At 61.6% G+C, this 15,214-nt stretch overlaps 1 protein-coding gene across 6 annotated transcripts; it reads right to left on the bottom strand.

Moving 5' to 3' along the window:
* Positions 1–2,730: 2,730 nt before the first annotated feature.
* DNAAF3 (dynein axonemal assembly factor 3) lies at positions 2,731–12,383 on the bottom strand. 6 transcript variants are annotated; one of them, XM_084612384.1, is made up of 12 exons: positions 12,266–12,383; positions 11,004–11,087; positions 10,239–10,381; positions 8,872–8,965; positions 8,509–8,666; positions 7,261–7,437; positions 6,805–6,927; positions 6,339–6,461; positions 5,904–6,066; positions 5,370–5,481; positions 3,675–3,749; positions 2,731–3,579 (listed from the first exon to the last, which is right to left on the bottom strand). In XM_084612384.1, the coding sequence occupies exons 2-12, from the start codon at positions 11,083–11,085 to the stop codon at positions 3,411–3,413; spliced, it is 1,419 nt and encodes a 472-aa protein (XP_084468510.1). In that variant the 5' UTR covers positions 11,086–11,087; positions 12,266–12,383; the 3' UTR covers positions 2,731–3,410. The 6 variants fall into 6 exon arrangements, with proteins under 6 accessions (XP_084468510.1, XP_084468508.1, XP_084468509.1 ...); XM_084612382.1 differs by having other exon boundaries at positions 5,370–5,484; positions 12,266–12,381; XM_084612383.1 differs by lacking the exon at positions 12,266–12,383 and adding an exon at positions 11,234–11,252 and having other exon boundaries at positions 5,370–5,484.
* Positions 12,384–15,214: the final 2,831 nt, after the last annotated feature.

Genomic DNA, 15,214 nt, shown 5'->3' with positions numbered 1-15,214 from the left:
ACCAATTTATTTGAGCATGAGCTTTCGTGAGCTACAGCTCACTTCATCGGATGCATACCGTGGAAACTGCAGCAGACTTTATATATACACAGAGAATATGAACCAATACCTCCTCCCACCCCACTGTCCTGCTGGTAATAGCTTATCTAAAGTGATCATCAGGTGGGCCATTTCCAGCACAAATCCAGGTTTTCTCACCCTCCGCCCCCCCCCACAGATTCACTCTCCTGCTGGTGATAGCCCATCCAAAGTGACAACTCTTTACACAATGTGCATGATAATAAAGTTGGGCCATTTCCTGCACAAATCCAGGTTCTCTCACCCCCTCACCCCCCTTCCCAAAAACCACACACACAAACTCACTCTCCTGCTGGTAATAGCTCATCCAAAGTGACCATTCTCCCTACAATGTGCATAATTAAGGTGGGCCATTTCCAGCACAAATCCAGGTTTTCTCACATCCTCCCCCCACCCCCATACACACACAAACTCACTCTCCTGCTGGTAATAGCTCATCCAAACTGACCACTCTCCAAGTTTAAATCCAAGTTAAACCAGAACATCTGGGGGGGGGGGGGAGATAGGAAAAAACAAGAGGAAATAGGCTACCTTGCATAATGACTTAGCCACTCCCAGTCTCTATTTAAGCCTAAATTAATAGTATCCAATTTGCAAATGAATTCCAATTCAGCAGTTTCTCGCTGGAGTCTGGATTTGAAGTTTTTTTGTTTTAAGATAGCGACCTTCATGTCTGTGCTTGCGTGACCAGAGAGATTGAAGTGTTCTCTGACTGGTTTTTGAATGTTATAATTCTTGACATCTGATTTGTGTCCATTTAGTCTTTTACGTAGAGACTGTCCAGTTTGACCAATGTACATGGCAGAGGGGCATTGCTGGCACATGATGGCATATATCACATTGGTGGATGTGCAGGTGAACGAGCCTCTGATAGTGTGGCTGATGTTATTAGGCCCTGTGATGGTGTCCCCTGAATAGATATGTGGGCACAGTTGGCAATGGGCTTTGTTGCAAGGCTAGGTTCCTGGGTTAGTGGTTCTGTTGTGTGGTATGTGGTTGTTGGTGAGTATTTGCTTCAGGTTGCGGGGCTTTCCTCTTGTTTTTTTCCTATCCCCCCCCCCCCCCCAGATGTTCTGGTTTAACTTGGATTTAAACTTGGAGAGTGGTCAGTTTGGATGAGCTATTACCAGCAGGAGAGTGAGTTTGTGTGTGTATGGGGGTGGGGGGGGATGTGAGAAAACCTGGATTTGTGCTGGAAATGGCCCAACTTGATTATGCACATTGTAGGGAGAATGGTCACTTTGGATGAGCTATTACCAGCAGGAGAGTGAGTTTGTGTGTGTGGTTTTTGGGAAGGGGGGTGAGGAGGTGAGAGAACCTGGATTTGTGCAGGAAATGGCCCAACTTTATTATCATGCACATTGTGTAAAGAGTTGTCACTTTGGATGGGCTATCACCAGCAGGAGAGTGAATCTGTGGGGGGGGGTGGAGGGTGAGAAAACCTGGATTTGTGCTGGAAATGGCCCACCTGATGATCACTTTAGATAAGCTATTACCAGCTGGACAATGGGGTGGGAGGAGGTATTGGTTCATGATCTCTGTGTATATATAAAGTCTTCTGCAGTTTCCACGGTATGCATCCGATGAAGTGAGCTGTAGCTCAGGAAAGCTCATGCTCAAATAAATTGGTTAGTCTCTAAGGTGCCACAAGTCCTCCTTTTCTTTTTGCCAATACAGACTAACACGGCTGTTACTCTGAAACCAGTTAATAAATCGGTTTGTTTATCCCACCGGAAGCAGCGCGTTGGTTTGCAGGGTGTCAGAGGCTCCCCTTGGGAGAACAAGCCTGGGACACAGCAATTGCTTTGTTAAACTGACCAACGTATATGAGCTTGCAGCGTCCCGCGGGCAAGATTCCCAGGGTTGGGTCTGGGACCGGAGATATTGGCTGGTGTCATTGGGTTGCACAATCCAAGGAGCAGCTCACACGCCAGAGGCTGTGTGGACAGCCCGGGAGTGGGGGTCTCACAGCGGGGCAGGGTGAGGCTGGCTCCCAGAGTCGAGGACTGGAGTGACTGAGCAGATCATCGGTCCGGACAACACCAGAGGGGAACGTCACAGCCCCCTACTGACCCCAGCCCAGTCCCTGCAGCCAAGTGCTCCCCACTGACCCCCCACCCCTCACTGACCCCCCCCCCCGGCACAGTCCCTGCAGCCCAGTGCCCTCCTCTGACCCTCATCGACCCCTCTGGCCAGGTCTCCGCAGCCCAGTGCCCCCCACTGACCCCCACTCCATACTGAACCCCTGGCCTGCTCCCTGCAGCCCAGTGCCCCCCACTAACCCCCATCCCTTACTGACCCCTCCGGCCTGCTCCCCCATCCCAGAGCCCCCCCCCCTCACCCCCATCCCTTACTGATCACCACCCCGCTCCCCGCAGCCCTGCAGGGAGAGTTGTCACGGAGTCCCAGGGCGATGCTCTGGATCTGCTCCCCACGAAGCCAGGCAGAACTCTGGGGAAGTCTCCTTTCTGGGAGCAGCCTGTCTGCAGGGCACACAGCTCACCCGGCTCCACCTTCCTGGGTCTGACCTCGGAGCATTCAGCCTCCTCTGCCCCTCCGTGTGCTTCCCCCAGCGAGTCCGCTCAGGCGGGCTCCTGGGGGGGCCAGAGGGTCCTGCCCCCCGACTCCGCAGCCAGACGGGACTCTCAGCCAGCCAGTAAAACAGAAGGTTTATTAGACGACAGGAACATGGTCTAACACAGAGCTTGTGGGTGCAGAGAACGGGACCCCTCAGCTGGGTCCATTTTGGGGGGCAGGGAGCCAGACAACCACGTCTGCACTTCACTCCATGTCCCAGCCAGCCCCAAACTGAAAAACCCCCTCCAGCCCCTCCTCCTCTGGGCTTTGTCCCTTTCCCGGGCCAGGTGGTCACCTGATTCCTTTGTTCTCCAACCCTTCAGCTCTCACCTTGCAGGGGGGAAGGGCCCAGGCCATCAGTTGCCAGGAAACAGGGTGTCAGCCATTCTCTGTGTCCAGACCCCTGCACACACCTGCCCTCTAGGGCTCTGCAAGGATCATACACCCTTACTCCATCACCTAGATACTTAAGAACTGCCTAGGGGAAACTGAGGCACCCCCACACTATTCAGAGGAAACATTAAGAACAGTCCCACTTCGTCACAAGAGTACCCCCTGCCGAACCCCCACCCCACTCCCTACAGCTGAACAAACCACCCAAGCAGCCATGATTCCGGGGGGCGGATTTTATTTCCAGTCAAACCTCATTAACACCTCTACCTACAGAGCTAGGCCATGGGCAGACAGGCAGGGGCACGTGTGTGGGGCACCCATCTTCTGGGGGGACATCGGGAGCCAGGAGGGGGCAAAGCAGGCTAACTGGGAGGGGGATCCCCGGGCCGCTCCTCCTGGCGCTGAAAGCGGGCCCAGGCCTGGTTCTGTCCCTCGGGCGTCCCGCAACGCGTGAAGCCGGCCCCTGCGGCCATGGCCGTCACCCGGTCGAGGAAGGCATCCACCTGCTCCTTGCGCACGTCAGGCAGGAAGCTGTCGGGGAAAACCGGGGGGGGTGGGGTTAGAAGAGGGGACAGAATGGGAGAGCGGATCTGCCCCGCAACAAGGCCCCCCAGGCTGGCACTTACCTGGTCAGCTCAGTGATCAGCGTAGCCCTGGGGGCAGATACCAGCTGTAGCTCTGGGGTCAGGGCATGCACCATGCTGGAAGGCAACGGGGGGCGTCACGAGGCCGGGTTGGGACAGGGGATCTTCTTTCCCTCCCATGAGCCAGGGATGGGACCCAGGAATCCGGGCTCCCAGCCGCTCCCCCTGCTCTAACCCCAGAACCTCCTCCCATCTCAGAGCCAGACAGAACCCCGGGCTCCCAACCCCCCCGCCCCCCCACACACCCTTTAACCACCAGACCCCCCTCCCTGCCCAGAGCCAGGCAGAACCCCGGCGTCCAGCTGGCAGGCCCCACGCCCCCATTTCCCCACTCTAACCACCAGCCCCCGCTCTCCTCCCCGAGCCAGGCAGAACCCCGGCATCCGGCTGGCAGGCCCCACGCCCCCATTTCCCCACTCTAACCACCAGCCCCCGCTCTCCTCCCCGAGCCAGGCAGAACCCCAGCGTCCGGCTGGCAGGCCCCACGCCCCCATTTCCCCACTCTAACCACCAGCCCCCGCTCTCCTCCCCGAGCCAGGCAGAACCCCGGCGTCCGGCTGGCAGGCCCCACGCCCCCATTTCCCCACTCTAACCACCAGCCCCCGCTCTCCTCCCCGAGCCAGGCAGAACCCCGGCGTCCGGCTGGCAGGCCCCACGCCCCCATTTCCCCACTCTAACCACCAGCCCCCGCTCTCCTCCCCGAGCCAGGCAGAACCCCGGCGTCCGGCTGGCAGGCCCCACGCCCCCATTTCCCCACTCTAACCACCAGCCCCCGCTCTCCTCCCCGAGCCAGGCAGAACCCCGGCGTCCGGCTGGCAGGCCCCACGCCCCCATTTCCCCACTCTAACCACCAGCCCCCGCTCTCCTCCCCGAGCCAGGCAGAACCCCGGCGTCCGGCTGGCAGGCCCCACGCCCCCATTTCCCCACTCTAACCACCAGCCCCCGCTCTCCTCCCCGAGCCAGGCAGAACCCCGGCGTCCGGCTGGCAGGCCCCACGCCCCCATTTCCCCACTCTAACCACCAGCCCCCGCTCTCCTCCCCGAGCCAGGCAGAACCCCGGAGTCCGGCTGGCAGGCCCCACGCCCCCATTTCCCCACTCTAACCACCAGCCCCCGCTCTCCTCCCCGAGCCAGGCAGAACCCCGGCGTCCAGCTGGCAGGCCCCACGCCCCCATTTCCCCACTCTAACCACCAGCCCCCGCTCTCCTCCCCGAGCCAGGCAGAACCCCGGCATCCGGCTGGCAGGCCCCACGCCCCCATTTCCCCACTCTAACCACCAGCCCCCGCTCTCCTCCCCGAGCCAGGCAGAACCCCGGCGTCCGGCTGGCAGGCCCCACGCCCCCATTTCCCCACTCTAACCACCAGCCCCCGCTCTCCTCCCCGAGCCAGGCAGAACCCCGGCGTCCGGCTGGCAGGCCCCACGCCCCCATTTCCCCACTCTAACCACCAGCCCCCGCTCTCCTCCCCGAGCCAGGCAGAACCCCGGCGTCCGGCTGGCAGGCCCCACGCCCCCATTTCCCCACTCTAACCACCAGCCCCCGCTCTCCTCCCCGAGCCAGGCAGAACCCCGGCGTCCGGCTGGCAGGCCCCACGCCCCCATTTCCCCACTCTAACCACCAGCCCCCGCTCTCCTCCCCGAGCCAGGCAGAACCCCGGCGTCCGGCTGGCAGGCCCCTACCTGCAGGAGAAGTAGAGCAGGTGGAAGGGCTGGCGGTACTTGCTCCTGCAGGGCAGCCGAGCTGTGCAGCCAAGCGGCAGGAAGTGAATCCGGACGGGCCCGGGGCAGACGGCTTCTGGGGTGGGATGGGGGGGAAACTGACACTGATCAACATGGGGCCAGAACTTGGGGAAGGGAATCCCCCACATCTGTGGCGTTCCAGGGGCTGGACTGGGAAGGACCCCTAACACTAGGGTGGGGGGGCTGTGAGGCTAGGGGTCCTCTCCCTACGGGGGAAGGGCCAGGAGTCCCTGCGCTGGTGGGAGGCTGTGAGGCTGGGCGTTTCCTCCCCATGGGGGAAGGGACATGATCCCCAGTACTGGGGGTCCTGTGAGACTGGGGGTCCCCTCCCCACAGGGGAAGGGCCAGAGCCCCCTTGCTCAGGGAGGAAGCAGCTGTAGCGTGATGTGTGATGGACCCAGGGGCTATAGGACAGACAGATGGAGCCAGGGGTGGAATCCCCCCAACTCTCCCCGCCCCGGCCCAAGGACTCACTGTGATCCTGGAAGTCTGGATCTGGATTCGGGGCAGGGTTCTCCTGGGCTGGGGCAGCCCCACTGACCACCTCTGAGGTGGGCGGCGGGGGGGTGTAGCGGGCCCGGGCTGCCAGTTCATGGAACAGGGCCGTGACATTGTACAAGGAGATCTCCTGGGCACTCTAGCAACGCAGAGGAGAGAGAGGTGAGAGGGGGGATCCCCAAAATCCTGCCCCATCCCCCCAAGATAAGGGCTTCCCAATTCTCCCCGATTCTCCCCCCCCTCCACCCCAGGATCAGGGCTCCGCAATTCTTCACCCCTCGCCTGCCCCAGGATCAGGGCTCCCCAGTTCTCTCCCCCACTCCCCAACCTCCCTGCAAGGGCTCCCTCCCGCTCTGCGGGAGCCCCTCTCCTCGATGGCCCTGCCCCCCATTCCCCCAGGCGACCCCCTACCTTGGCGGGGATCCCATTGACGGTTCTCAGCAGACTCGGTTCCTCGGACTCGATCCCGAAGGGGAGGTACGGCCCTGTGCCAATGTCGCCCCAGTACCCCCGGGCTGGCACCAACTCCCCCTTCTGGGCAGGAGGAGACAGGGTGTTACCCACCGGGGAGACAGATTCCCCCCAGATCCCCTCTGGGACTACAGCAGCCCCCCATCTGAGATCCCCCCCACCATCCTCCCGGCCTCCGGCAGCCCCCCTCCAACTTCCCCACCTGCAACCTCTGCCCCCCTCCAGCCCCCTGACCCAGGCTCTTGCAGCCCCCCTTCTACCTCCCCCCATGGAAATAATCTTCACCCCTCTCCCTTGGGTCACGGAAGCTTCTCTTCTCCAGTCTCCCCTGCCCCTGTTCGCCCTTGGGCTCCAGCCCCCCTACCGTGGGGACCCCCCCACCCCCGACGGCCGCTCTGATGCTTACATGTCTCAGGAGCCTCCCGGAGGCCAACGTTTTGTTGGGGATGTCGTAGACGCCCTCCCGCAGCTCGAAGGCCACCCCTGTGTCCCGCCATCGGGAGAACTCCCGCCCGCCGATTGCTCTGGCCTGCAAGGAGTGGCGGGGGGAAGGGTGGTGAGAATCCCACGCCGGGGGCTGCTGGATGGGCCCTCCCATAGCCACCCTGGAACCCAGCTGGGTCAGTACCCCCTAGCGCCGCCCTGGGGCATGGGGCCAGCCCTGTGTGGCAGAAGACAGTGCCCCCTGCTGAGCCCTCGCCCCACTCCCTGCAGCACAGTGCCCCCTAGCACTGCCCTGGGGCATGGGGCCAGCCCTAAATGCCAGAGGAGAGCACCCCCTGCTGAGCACCCCGTGGGCCGCACCCAGCAGGGAGCTCGCCCCCCGGCTGTGCCCGCAGCTCCACAGACTCCAAGGGCTCACCCCGCGTTCATGCAGCTTCATGGTGAGGTCCCAGTCGCACACGCCTCGGCGAGCGTCGTAACGGGTCCCTAGGTACTGCCGGACCCGCAGGTCCCAGAGCCGGGCGATCGGGAAGGCCTGCGGGTCCGGGTTCCGCCAGAATCGGAAGATGCCCTCCAGCTGATCCCGCTCCTTGAACTGTTGGACAAAGAGCAACGGGAGGGTTTGGGGAAGAGAGGGTACTATGGCAGCAGTGCATCATGGGAGATGTAGGTAAGAGTCCCTCATGCTCCAGTCCCAGACTCACAGACTGGATTACGTCTCCCAGGATGCACTGTGGTCTCTTCTCTAGGTAGGAGCAGCATGCGTCTGGGAGTGGCCAGGCTCCCTGGCCAGACCATCGATTCAGAGACTCCAAGGCCAGAGGGGCCAGTGGAACCTAGTCTGAACCCCTGGATAGCCCAGGCCAGAGAACAGCCCCATGATAATTCCCAGGGCAGAGCTTTCCCAGCGACAGCCAGTCTGGTGGCGTCTCTCACTCTCACTGTCTCTAACCCTTCAGTCATCCTTGTCGCTCTTGTCTTACCCCTCTGCGATTTCTCCACATCCTCCTGGAAATGCAGGTCCCAGAACTGGGCGCAGGATTCCCACAGCGTCGTCCCCAGGGCCAGATCCAGAGGCCAAACAACCTCTCTGCTCCCACGCGGGGTTTCCCGGTTGATGTGTCCCAGGAGCCCGCTAGCCCTTCAGCCCCAGCGCCGCCCGGGGAGCTCAGGTGTGGCTGATTCTCCACCACAACCCCAAATCTTGCCCAGAGTCCCGGCTGCCCAGGAGGGCGAGCCCCAGCCAGTGCATCCTCTGGTCGCATACGGACATGCTGTCACGGAGCCGTATGAAATCGCAGGCTGGTCGCTTGCCCCCAGTGACCTGACCTGGCTTCTGCGTTATTCCCCACGCCCCCAGTTGGTCTCCTCTGCAAACCTTATCGGGGACGATTTTATGTTTATGGGACTACAGCTCCCATGATGCAGTGCGGCCACGTCTCTGCCATGATGCGCGCCTGCCCTACCCAGCGAGAGCGTGGTGCACCTTGGGAGATGTAGTCTGGCGCGGGAGCCTGGCGCACAGAGCATGCGGCATGTGAACTACAGCTCCCATAGGGCACCGCAGCCCAGCGCCACGCCCGCTCTAACCACTAGAGCGGGGCCAGAGCACTGCAGGGGTCAGTCCCGCCGCACAGGAAGGCCGGTGGCCGAGGTGGGGACCCACCTTCAGGGCCGACATGTCCACGGCCCCCAGGTGGCGCTGCTGGAAGTCCGGGTCGGTGGCGTAACGGACGAACAGGTCCGATTTCTCCTGCAGGTAGGCGGCTGTCGGGCTGCGGATCAGGCTGTTCCCCAGCAGCTCCAGGAACATCTCGCTCTTCTCTGCGGAGCGGAGAGGCGAGTGCTGCCATCAGAGACTGCCTCCCCGCCAACCTCCGTCCCCGGTATTGGGAGCCCGGACACCGGGGTTCTATCCCAGCTCTGGTTAGAGCAGGGGAGGCCGGCAGCCAGGCCCCCTGGGTTCTATCCCAGCTCTGTGTGGGGAGCGGGGTCTACTGGTCAGAGCCAGGGATTGAGTGGCCTTTACCTTGCAGCCCCAATTTCTCCGGAGACTCCAGGGCGAGGCTCAGAAAGAGCAGCTGCCGGCCCAGCGCCTCGAGGTTATTCTCCACGATGTAGAACTGAGAAGCAGGAAAGAAAACAAGTTGGGAAGCCCTGGGAAAAGCCAGTGTCCATGCAGGGGCGGGTGTTATAGGTTCCCTCATCCCAGAGGGGCCGTGTCTCCACACCGGGCGAGGGATCCTCATATACCCAGCCCCCGCGCCCCACCCCAGAGGGGCCGCGACCCAGCGCCAGGTGAGGGATCTTTCCTGTAAGGATATAAATGTATGTTTCTACTACAGCCCTGACTTTGCCTGTGAAACCCACTAGGCCAGACTGTCACGTCTGCTGCAGTAAAGAGCTCGGCTTGTGAAACTGGGAACTCCCGGCAACTCCAGCCCCACCTCTCCCAACAGGGGGCACTGTGAGGAACAGGGCAGAAACGCCGGCTGTGGGGGGGGGCTCCCGGCGACTCCAGCCCCACCTCTCCCAACAGGGGGTTTTGTGGGGAGCGGGGCAGGAGCACTGGCTGTGTGGGGAGCTCTTGCCTACTCCAGCCCCATCTCTCCCAGCAGGGGTACCATGGGTCAGTTGTAGCTTCACAGCCCCCAAGATTTCTCCTCACGCTTCCCTTCTGAACCCTTCTCCCCACCCTGGAATACCCCTGTGGGTACTGAAGCCCCACGCCCCCCACGTCCCCCTGCCAGCCTGGGAACCATGCGATTCGAAGAGGGCACAGCAAGAGGCGGGGAGATCCTCTGGCGTGGAGGAGATCCCGGGGGGGCGTTTAGATAAGAGGCACTGGGGGGCTGCAGGAGGGGGCCTGGCAGCCGGAACGGACCTCTCCCCGCGCTCACACACACTCCTGCCACACGTGCCGCCAGCCTCCGGATGCCCCGCGGAACAAACCGTCCCCGTCTCGCCCGCCAGCCTGATGAGTCCTGACGCCAGCTCAGAAACGGCCCACGGGCAGCTGCCACCACGGCCCTCGCTGGCAGAGCTGTCGCTGCAGCCTCTGCCGACCCCAGGAACGCGGCTGAGTGCAGGGGGAAAGGCGGGGTGGGGCACCTGCACTGGGGATCCCGAAGCTCTTCCCAAATGCGGGGCAGGCTTGACAATGGCCCCCCCCCGCTCTAACTACTAGACACCGCTCCCCTCCCGGAGCCAGGGAGAGAACCCAGGAGTCCTGGCTCCCAGTCCCCTCCCGGCTTTAACCATTAGATCCCACTCCCCTCCCCGAGCCAGGATAGAACCCAGCTCTCCAGAGACTGCTCACTCCTGCGCTCTAACCACTACTCCACACGTCCAGCCCAGGTGAGAGAGAGAGGGGAGCCGGGGAGGGGAGATGCCTACATTGATCCTCCTCCGCGGCCAGCGGTGGGCTTGACTCATGGTCCTGAGGATGTGGCGGCCGTCGACGGAGCCCACCAGAAGGATATTGAGCTCGGGCAGGTCGTCCTGTGACAGGCAGAGATGGGCCATGGAGCTCTCCAGACCTGCAGGGAAAACAGAATGGGTGCATCTCGGGCCTGTATAAACAGCCTCCACGCCCCAGCCCAGGGGGGCCGCATCTCAGCGCCGGGTGAGGGGTCCCGTATAACTAGCCTCCGCACTCCACCCCAGAGGGGCCGCATCTTAGCTGTGGGCAAAGGGTCCCTGTATACCCAGCTCCCGCCCCCTACCCCACAGGGGCCACATCTCAGCGCCAGACAAGGGGTCCCTGAATAACCAGCCCCACCCCACCCCATAAGACTTAAACAGTGAAGCTCAAAGGCAACCCATTTAAAACCGGGAAGGGGAAGAGGACACAGGTCACATGTCCCAGAGGGATCAGATTTTGGAATAAGCATAAAGGGATGATTCCACCCCTGGGATGGGGGAATAGACTGGAGGGCGTGAGCCTGGCTCTGCCCCCCAAAGGGGCCAGGAGGAATAGACTGGAGGGGCCAATGCTGAACCCCCCCCGGGACCCCTGAGATGGGGAGGGGTCAAGAGTTGGCTTGTCAGCTCTTTGGGGTTTTCCTTGCGCTGGGTCTGTACAGCACCTAGCACCATGGGGGGCTGGTCTGAAGGGGGGTCCCAGGCGCTACCGTAACACAGGGGACGAGGAAGACCCACATTCCCTCTGCAGGTCGAGCGCGGGGGAGAAGCCCCACCAGCAGGTGGTGCCGAAGCTGCTGCTGCCAGCTGCCATCGTCATGGCTGGAAAAGAAAGACACGTGCACCCCGTGTGGGTGTGGGGCTGCCAGGGCCGGGGGGCCGCTCCCCCTCAACCTTCCCACTGCCACCCCCACTGATGCCCCTCCCCCCACTTCCCTCGTCTCTTTCCCTCCCCAGTGACCACCTACCTCCCCCGCCGCTGCCCCATCTCTCCTCCTCCCCCACTGGCCATCTGCCCTCTGCCACTTTCTGCGCCGCCCCCAACTGCTCTCCACTCCCCTTACCCCCTGCACCTCCTGCCCCCTTCCCTAGGGATCACCTGCACTCCACTGACCCCCTCCCCATCTCTTCTCCACCTCTCACTTCCCCTGCCACCCCCCACTGCCCCTCACCCACTTCCCCTGCCACCCCCACACTGCCCCTCCCCACACAGTGCCCCCACCCCCACTTCCCCTGTCACCCCCCACTGCTCCTCCCCCCACTTCCCCTTTCACCCCCCACTGCCCCTCCCCACACACTGCCCCCACCCCTACTTCCCCTGCCACCCCCACACTGCCCCTCCCCACACACTGCCCGTCCCCCCACTTCCCCTGCCACCCCCACACTGCCCCCACCCCCACTTCCCCTCCCCCCACTTCCCCTACCACCCCCCCACTGCCCCTCCCCCCACTTCCCTTGCCACCCCCACACTGCCCCTCCCCACACACTGCCCCTCCCCCCACTTCCCCTGCCACCCCCACACTGCCCCTTCCCCCACTTACCCCACCCCACTTCCCCTGCCACCCCCACACTGCCCCTCCCCACACACTGCCCCTCCCCCCACTTCCCCTGCCACCCCCACACTGCCCCTTCCCCCACTTACCCCACCCCACTTCCCCTACCACCCCCACACTGCCCCTCCCCACACAGTGCCCCCACCCCCACTTCCCCTGTCACCCCCACACTGCTCATTCCCCCCACTTCCCCTTTCACCCCCCACTGCCCCTCCCCACACACTGTCCCCACCCCCACTTCCCCTGCCACCCCCACACTGCCCCTCCCCACACACTGCCCGTCCCCCCACTTCCCCTGCCACCCCCACACTGCCCCTTCCCCCACTTCCCCTACCACCCCCACACTGCCCCTCCCCACACAGTGCCCCCACCCCCACTTCCCCTTTCACCCCCCACTGCCCCTCCCCACACACTGCCCCTCCGCCCGATCACCTGCCCCCCACTGACCCCCGCCTTGCTGCCTCGCGCGCCCCCCCCCCCGTGACGGGCAGGGCTCCGGGCCAATGGGCTGCGGGGCCGGGCCCCGGGTCCCGCCCACAGCAGCGCAGCTCGGCCGGGGCCGGCAGCTCGGTTGCGCTGCGGGACGCGGTCGCCCTGGCAACGGGGCCTCCGCTCTCTGGAGCCCCCCCCCAGCCCGGGGATAGACCCCGCCCCCTTCCCCAGAGACCCCGCCCCCGGGGAGCCCCGCCCCAGACTCCGCCCACCTCCCGAACCTCGCCAGGGGGCTGAGCCCTGTTCGCCCCGCCCCCTCCCGCCTCTGTCCGCCCCCCCCGTCCATCCTCCTCCCCTTCCCCATCCCCCCTTCTCCCCCTCCCACCCTGCGCCTCCCTCTCCCCCGTCCGTCCCCTCCTCCTCCCCTCCCCATCCCTCCCTCTATCTATCTATCCCCAGCCGCCCCCTCCCGCCCCACCCCCCTCCCGTCCATCCTCCTCCCCTTCCCCATCCCCCCTTCTCCCCCTCCCCCGTCTGCGCCTCCCTCTCCCCCCTCCGTCCCCTCCCCCTCCCCCTCCCTCCCTCTATCTATCTATCCTCAGCCACCCCCTCTGTCCATCTATCGATCTATCTATTGATCTATCCCCATCCGCCCCCTCTATCCATCTATCTATCCCCATCCGCCCCCTCTATCTATCTATCTATCCCCAGCCACCCCCTCTGTCTATCTATCTATCCCCAGCCACCCCCTCTGTCCATCTATCTATCCCCATCCGCCCCCTCTATCTATCTATCTATCCCCAGCCACCCCCTCTATCTATCTATCCCCAGCCACCCCATCTATCTATCTATCTATCCCCAGCCACCCCCTCTGTCTATCTATCCCCAGCCACCCCATCTATCTATCTATCTATCCCCAGCCACCCCCTCTGTCTATCTATCGATCTATCTATTGATCTATCCCCATCCGCCCCCTCTATCTATCTATCTATCCTCAGCCACCCCCTCTGTCCATCTATCGATCTATCTATTGATCTATCCCCATCCGCCCCATCTATCTATCTATCCCCAGCCACCCCCTCTGTCTATCTATCGATCTATCTATTGATCTATCCCCATCCGCCCCCTCTATCTATCTATCCCCATCCGCCCCCTCTATCTATCTATCTATCCCCAGCCACCCCCTCTGTCCATCTATCTATCCTCAGCCACCCCCTCTATCTAATCTAATCTATCCCCAGCCACCCCCTCTGTCTATCTATCTATCTATCCCCATCCACCCCATCTATCTAATCTAATCTATCGATCTATCTATCCTCAGCCACCCCCTCTGTCCATCTATCTATCCCCATCCACCCCATCTATCCATCTATCTATCTATCCATCTCCATCCACCCCCTCTATCTATCTATCTATCCCCATCCACCCCCTCTATCTATCGATCTATCTATCTGTCTATCCCCATCCACCCCATCTGTCCATCTATCTATCTATCCCCATCCGCCCCCTCTATCTATCGATCTATCTATCTGTCTATCCCCATCCACCCCATCTGTCCATCTATCTATCTATCCCCATCCACCCCCTCTATCTTTCTATCTATCTATCCCCAGCCACCCCATCTATCTATCTATCGATCTAACTATCCCCATCCCCCCCATCCCCCCCATCTATCTATCCCCATCCGCCCCCTCTATCTATAGATCTATCTATCCATCTATCCCCATCCACCCCCTCTATCTATCTATCTATCTATCCCCATATGCACCAGCCAGCCAGCCCCCCGCACACGCACCCTCATCCATCTATCCAGCCCCATGCACACACCTCTGTCTAATCCAGTCCATCTCGGTATACTCTAGACCAGCAATTCTCAGCCAGGGCGGGCCGCCACGCTGGGCCAGGGTTCGACTCACTGGGGCCCAGGGCGGGAAGCTGACGTCCCACCGCATGGGACTGAAGCCCAGGGCCCCCCGGGGCTGAAGCCAAAGGCCGAGCGATTGCCCTGCTTGCTACCCTGTACGGTCGTGGTTTTGATACGCAGAACAGTTGCTGTGACACAAGTAGCATGTCGGGGCTCAGAAAGTAAAAGGTTGCGAACCCCTGTTCTTTCTGCGCACACAGACTAACACGGCTGCTGCTCTGAAATCTATCGATGCTGTGTTTCGCCCCATACCAGCCCAGCCAGCCCTATGCACACCTAGCCGACTCTTTCTTTTCTTCCTTCGCTTTCTCTGCATCCCTCTCATCCTCGCTCTGTCTCTCCCTCCCTCTTTGCCAGTCTCTGTCACGCTCCCTCCCCCACCTCGCCTCCCCTTAATGACACACAATGAATTACATCTCTGGGACGGAAAGGATATATTCATCTTCCTCTAAAGCCCTTGGTTGCTCCTAGATTGGCAAGGGATTTGCTGAGGGACAGAGTATTTAATACCATAATTTACTTCAGATCAGCAAGCCCCAGGCCGGGCTTCCTAAGCAGGCAGGACCTGGCAGGTGGCGAACACCTGTTCTCCTGCCCTTCGCTGGGATTACAAAAATTTAGCTACCAGAAGCAGCTGTGAAAGTCCTGGTCATGCAGATGCAATCGCTCCCAAGATCAGCCACAAGCCGTGGGAGAGTATGTATCCAGCTTGCCTGGAACGCAGCTCTTTATATCCTGGTCTGTTATTGTAGGGTCTCCCATGAGCTCTGTGCTGGTTTGTTATTATAGGGTCTTTTGTGAGAACCAGGCCTAGCTGGTTATTGTTGGGTTACTTGTGAACATTGAATCATAAATATCAGGGTTGGAAGGGACTTCAGGAAGTCATCTAGTCCAACCCCCTGCTCAAAGCAGGACCAACACCAACTAAATCATCCCAGGAGCTGGGATGCCGGTTTGTTGGGGTAGGGTCTCCAGTGAGAGGTGGGGCTATCAACCGGGAGTGTGATAAGGAGAAAGCTGATAGAAGTCAAATGGAGCAG

This window comes from Lepidochelys olivacea, assembly GCF_965140295.1.
Source record: "Lepidochelys olivacea isolate rLepOli2 genome assembly, chromosome: 23".
In the NCBI taxonomy this organism is placed as follows: Eukaryota; Metazoa; Chordata; order Testudines; family Cheloniidae; genus Lepidochelys; species Lepidochelys olivacea.
The sequence above is the reverse complement of the archived record's forward strand: the minus strand, read 5'-3'. Positions and strand labels throughout refer to the sequence as shown.